The 6,637-nt window shown below is 29.8% G+C and overlaps 1 protein-coding gene across 1 annotated transcript; it reads left to right on the top strand.

Moving 5' to 3' along the window:
• Nucleotides 1-5,784: 5,784 nt before the first annotated feature.
• LOC124909879 (ATP synthase subunit 9, mitochondrial-like) lies at nucleotides 5,785-6,275 on the top strand. Its single transcript, XM_047450509.1, has one exon. The coding sequence runs from the start codon at nucleotides 5,799-5,801 to the stop codon at nucleotides 6,273-6,275; it is 477 nt and encodes a 158-aa protein (XP_047306465.1). The 5' UTR covers nucleotides 5,785-5,798.
• The last annotated feature ends 362 nt before the right edge of the window (nucleotides 6,276-6,637 follow it).

Here is a 6,637-nt window from a genome sequence, read left to right on the forward strand (position 1 = left end):
TGGATTGATTATAATGAGATTTTCTCACTTGTTGTCAAGTACAAGACTATTCGGATTATGCTATCACTAGTAACAAATTTTGATTTAGAACTGGAACAGATGGACGTCAAAACAACATTCCTCCATTGAAATCTGGAGGAAACCATCTTCATGGAGCAACCAAAGGGTTTCGAATTACAGAAAGGTAAAGATATGGTATGTCTGCTACAAAAATCATTGTACGGCCTCAAGCAATCTCCAAGACAGTGGTACTTGAGATTCGATGCCTTCATTTCTCAGCAAGGGTTTATCCGAAGCAGCTACGATACATGTCTGTATTTCAGAGGATCGAAAATCTAAGATGCTGACTATCTTCTACTCTATGTAGATGATATGCTACTAATTAGCAAATAATTCTCAAGAATAAAGAATATGAAGGCAGTCTTTAATTCAGAATTTGATATGAAGGACTTAAGTAGTGCTGAAAAAATTCTGGGCATAAGGTTAGTAAGAGACCGAGTGAAAGGCTTAATGACTCTCAATTAGAAGGGTTATCTTGAAAAAGTAATAGACAAGTTTAGGATTAGAGGAGCCAAACCAACTAAAATGCCTATTACAAATTAGTTTCCTTTGACAACTGCAAGTTCTTCAAAAACCAGTTTAGATCAATCATATATGGAAAAAGTTCCTTATTCTAGTGCTGTTGGATCAATCATGTACTCCATGGTTTGCACCAGACCAAATTTAGCTTATGGGATCAGCACCTTAAGCAGGTTTATGCCAAATCCAGGTAGGGATTATTGGCTTGGCTATGAAATGACTATTAAGATATATTGCCTCTACAACCGATACAGGTATATGCTACAAGAAAAAGAATATTCCTGAAGTAACAGTCATCGGGTATGTGGATTCAAACTTTGTAGGTGAAAAAGACACTAGAAGATCCACTACTGCTTTCTATTTCCTGATAAATGGAAATTGCATGAGCTGGAAAAGCCAACTACAATCAGTGGTAGCATTATCAACCACTAAAGATGAGTACATAACAGCAATAGGGGCTGTAAAAGAGGCCATGTGGATTTAAGGTCTACTTCAAGAACTCAAGTTGTTTAAGGGGCCTACTACTATCTACACTGATATCCAAAGTGCTCTTCATTTGTGCAAGAACCCTGTATTTCATGATAGAATGAAACATGTGGACATAAAATATCATTTCATTTGGGAAAAGATAGCACAATGTGTAATTTCAATTGGTAAAATTGGAACAGAAGATAATCCTGCTGATGTTGGAACAAAAGTGTTAACTTTAAGCAAGTTTAAACATTGTTTAAAACTGCTTAGAGTTGAAGTAACATGAATCGTGGATGGTTTCAAGCAATGATGCAAATATGAGTTTTTTGATTTCACTAGAAGTAGAAGAATGATCAAACAACCCAAGGTGGAGATTGTTGATTTTGGGTTGATTGTTAAAAGCTATTTACTGAACCGGTGCTTGAGCCGTTTTTTAGGATGGGGTAAAATAAAAAATGAGAAAATTTTGAATAAAACGAATAAATAAATGTAAGTTTTACCATTTTTTAAATAATAAAATAAACAAAATATTGAATTCTATTGAATTTTTTTAGAATTGTTTTTTAAAATTAGGAGTAATGTCACATTTTAATCGTAAAAAATAATTATTTTTTTAGAAATGGCCTTCAACCATCCAAGCCCTTAGCCCCTACCTAGATCCGTCCCTAAATGGAAGATTGGAATACATGGATCTAACTAGCTACCTAAGGCACTCTTCTAGTTGAACAACATAACAAAATCACAATTATAAAAGTATATTTGAGATTTGATTATTTTATAAGCGATTTGAATATTTTATAATCATTAATTACATAATTAAATTATAAAATACTAACTCGCATGTTTATGATTAAAATAGGTGAAAATGAAGATTAATAAAAATTCAAGATTATATTAAAATATTTTTTAAAATCTTAAAATTCAAGAATAAATATATTAAAATATTTCTTAATTTGATGGCTTCCACATTAATATATATATATATATATATAATTATATATATATAATTTCATTAGACATTTATTTTATTCATTGCATTTGAGATCTGTGTTGTATGTTTTTAAATTCTTTTATTTTACATGCATGACATCTACTAAACAAACTCTATAAAGGTATATAAGGACATAATATATTTAAATTATTAAGAACACGAATTTATTTACTTAGAATATTTCTTTTTATCTCATAATAAAAAAGATATAGTAAATTATTTTCAAGAAAAAAAAAACAGAAAATATTTTTTTTTCTCTCCATCGGAAAAGAAAATGCAACAATGATTATTTGTAGAAAGAGTTCAATAAAATATTTATTTTTATCTAATAATAAAAAAGATATAGTAAATTATTTTCTAAAGAAAAAAAACATAAAATAATTATCTTCTCTCTTCTCTTCATTGGAAAATAAAATGCAACAATGATAATCTAGAGGAAAAAGTTCAAGAAATAACATCATTTCACTTTGTAAGTTTTTTTTTTCAAGAAATAATAATTGTTATTCGTTTATATTATATATATTATACATGATAGATCATTCTTTTCTCCCCTAATCAACCCTCACCCGTAACATAGTAGTAAAAGTCATGAACAAGACTCATGAATCGATAAAAGTTTCAGGGATGAGAAACATTAATCTTTCTTTTCAAGAAAATCAATAATATGATCAATTTTTAGATAAAATGGGGGTGACAATAGAGTTAAGCACATAAGCCGCAAACACACTTAATCATTTAATTATGTGTAGCTCGAGCTCAAATATCTCGAGGAAAACGGATATATTCACATCTATCTTGTTGTTGCTCGTAAGAGTGGATTTGATCCATGTTTAATCTATATATTAGATAAATATAATGTTTTATTTTATATTTAATAAAAATATATTATCATATAAGGTGTTAACAAATTTACAAATTATTCATCAAATAAATATGCAGCAGCCTACTGATACTCCTAATGTAAGTATATTACCTATGCAAATTTGTTTGTAAGAATAATTATTTTTTAAATAACTGAAAATATATTTATTGACATAATATTATTTTTTGTATTATTAATAACATAAAGATAAATAGAAATTATTCTTTAATTGAAGACTTAGAAATTTATTCTCACACCAATTAGTGACCAAGGAAATTGTAGTGAGTATTTTTTTTTTAAAGAGAAAATGATTGAAAAACATAAATTAAATTAAATTGACTTTTTTATTTTATTTGTTAAACTGTTGCTAGGCTATAGTTACCGCATCTGCATATGAAGCTCTAATTAACATCAAATATCAATCGAGAAAATTAAGAAAATCTGTTCATGTTACATTGCCTCCTCAAGAGTTAATACGTAGAATTGGATATATCTAATATGGAGTCAAATAAATGTTTGTGCTACACTCTAACCTACATAAAAGCATTCACATACATAAAAGCATTCACTACAACCTAAATTATTTTCTAAAAAAAAACATAAAATAATTATCTTCTCTCTTCTCTCTTCTCTCTTCTCTCTTCTCTCTTCTCTCTTCTCTCTTCTCTCTCTGCGGAAAAGAAAATGCAACAATGATTATCTAGAGGAAGGCGTTCAAGAAATAACATTATTGCACTTTATAAGTTTTTATTTTCAAGAAGTATTAATTATTATTCATTTATATTATATATTATACATTAACATGATAAATCATTCTTTTCTCCCCTAATCAACCCTCACCCGTAACATAGTAGTAAAAGTAATGAAAAGACTCATGAATCGATAAAAGATTCAGGGATTGGGGAAACATTAATCTTTCTTTTCAAGAAAAAAAAGAATATGATCAATTTTTAGATAAAATAGGGGTGACAATAAGGTTAAGCATATAAGCCGCAAATACACTTCATTATTTAATTATGTGTAAAACTTTTCGCCAGACGAGCTCGAGCTCAAAAATCTCGAGGATAACGGATATATTCACATATATCTTGTTTTTGCTCGAAGAGTGGATTTGATCCATGTTTAATCTATATACTAGTTAAATATAATGTTTTATTTTATATTTAATAAAAATATATTATCATGTAAGGTGTTAACAAAATTTCAGATTATTCATCAAATAAATATGCAACAGCCTACTGATCCTCCTAATGTAAATATATTACCTATGCAAATTTGTTTGTAAGAATAATTATTTTTTAAATAACTGAAAATATTTTTATTGACACAATATTTTTTTTTTATTATTATTTAGGAACATAAAGATAAATGGAAATTATTCTTTGATTGAAGACATAGAAATTTATTCTCACAAGGTTAGAGACCAAAGAAATTGTATTAAGTATTTTTTTTTTAAAATGATTGAAAAACATAAATTAAATTAAATTGACTTTTTTATTTTATTTTATTTGGTAGACTGTTGTTGGGCTATAGTTGTCGCATATGGATTTGAAGATCTAATTAACATCAAATATCACTCGAGAAAATTAAGAAAATTTCTCCATGTTACATTATCTCCTCAAGAGTTACTAGAATACATAGAATTGGATCTATCTAATATCGAGTCAGATAAATGTTTGTGCTACACTGCAACCTACATAAAAGCATTCACTACAACCTAAATTATTTTCTAAGAAAAAAAAACATAAAATAATTATGTTCCCTCTTCCCTACGGAAAAAGAAAATGCAATAATGATTATCTGGTGGAAAGAGTTCAAGAAATAACATCATTGCATTATGTAAGTTTTTATTTTCAAGAAGTATTAATTGTTATTCGTTTATATTATATATTATACATGAAAGATCATTCTTTTATCCCTTAATCAATCCTCACCCGTAACATAGTAGTAAAGGTCATGAACAAGACTCATTAATCGATAAAAGTTTCAGGGATTGGGAAACATTAATCTTTCTTTTCAAGAAAACCAAGAATATGATCAATGTTTAGATGAAATGGAGTGACAATAAGGTTAAACACATAAGTCGCAAACACATTTAATCATTTAATTATGCGTAAAATTTGTCGTCTGACGAGTTCGAGCTCAAAAATCTTGAGGACAACGAATATATTCACATCTATCTTGTTGTTGCTCGAATAGTGGATTTGATCCATGTTTAATCTATATACTAGTTAAATATAATGTTTTATTTTATATTTAATAAAAATATATTATCAAATAAATATGCAGTAGTCTACTGATCCTCCTGTAAGTATATTATTATCTATGCAAATTTGTTTGTAAAAATAATTATTTTTTAAATAACTGAAAATATATTTATTGACATAATATTATTTTTTTTTGTATTATTTAGGAATATAAAGGTAAATGGAAATTATTTTTTGATTAAAGACTTAGAAATTTATTCTCACACCGATTAGAGACCAAGGAAATTGTAATAAGTATTTTTTTTGAAGAGAAAATGATTGAAAAATATAAATTAAATTAATTTGATTTTTTATTTTATTTGGTAAACTGTTGTTGGGCTATAGTTGCCGCATCTGCATTTGAAGCATTTGAAGCTCTAATTAACATCAAATATCACTCAAGAAAATTAAGTAAATTTGTTCATGTTACATTATCTCCTCAAGAGTTACTGCGCGCTGAAAAAAAGGTAAAGCATTCCGTCGGCTTTCTATCTTTCAAGGGATCTGCCTACTAGGGAGCGTCCTTCGTTTTTTTTTACTCCGCTTAGCTTAATAAAGGGTCGTTTGAGTCCCGCCATAAACAAAGGGGTGAAGCATCAAAAACAGACGGATTAAGGGAATTTATCATTAGAGGAATAATCAATCGTGAATGAAAAAGCGTGACGAGAATTATAAAAAAGAGATGTTAGAAGGTGCAAAATCAATCGGTGCCGGAGCTGCTACAATTGCTTCAGCGGGAGCTGCTGTTGGTATTGGAAACGTCCTTAGTTCCTCGATTCATTCCGTGGCGCGAAATCCCTCATTGGCTAAACAATTATTTGGTTATGCCATTTTGGGCTTTGCTCTAACAGAAGCGATTGCATTGTTTGCCCCAATGATGGCCTTTTTGATCTCATCCGTATTCCGACAAAATGCTATTGATTCTAGAAGGACTATAATGAGGAGGACCCCAGAGGGGGGTGGCATTTACTCCATAGGTCCTTTCCTCCTCCTGGTCAAATCTAATAGAGAAGTCGTGGTACCAACATCTGGATGGAGAAGACTGCTTTGCTTCCTTGATTTGGGATCGGGAGGAAAGCTCTTAAATGTATTGTCGGTAACGGTCCAAATTGTTAGTTTCGAGTGAGTGCTTTCCCGCGATAGAGAAATAGATAGAGTGGCTTTACCCTGCTTTTTGAAGATTGGGTTGGGGAGAATATGTATAATTGGATCTATCTAATATCGAGTCAGATAAATGTTTGTGCTACACTGCAACCTACATAAAAGCATTCACATACATAAAAGCGTTCACTACAACCTAAATTATTTTCTAAGAAAAAAAACATAAAATAATTATTTTCCCTCTTCCCTCTTCCCTCTTCCCTCTTCCCTCTTCCCTCTTCCCTCTTCCCTCTTCCCTCTTCCCTCTTCCCTCTTCCCTCTTCCCTCTTCCCTCTTCCCTCTTCCCTCTGAAAAAGAAAATGCAACAGTGAGTATCTAAAGGAAAGA

Source organism: Impatiens glandulifera, chromosome 7 (assembly GCF_907164915.1).
Source record: "Impatiens glandulifera chromosome 7, dImpGla2.1, whole genome shotgun sequence".
Classification (NCBI taxonomy): Eukaryota; Viridiplantae; Streptophyta; class Magnoliopsida; order Ericales; family Balsaminaceae; genus Impatiens; species Impatiens glandulifera.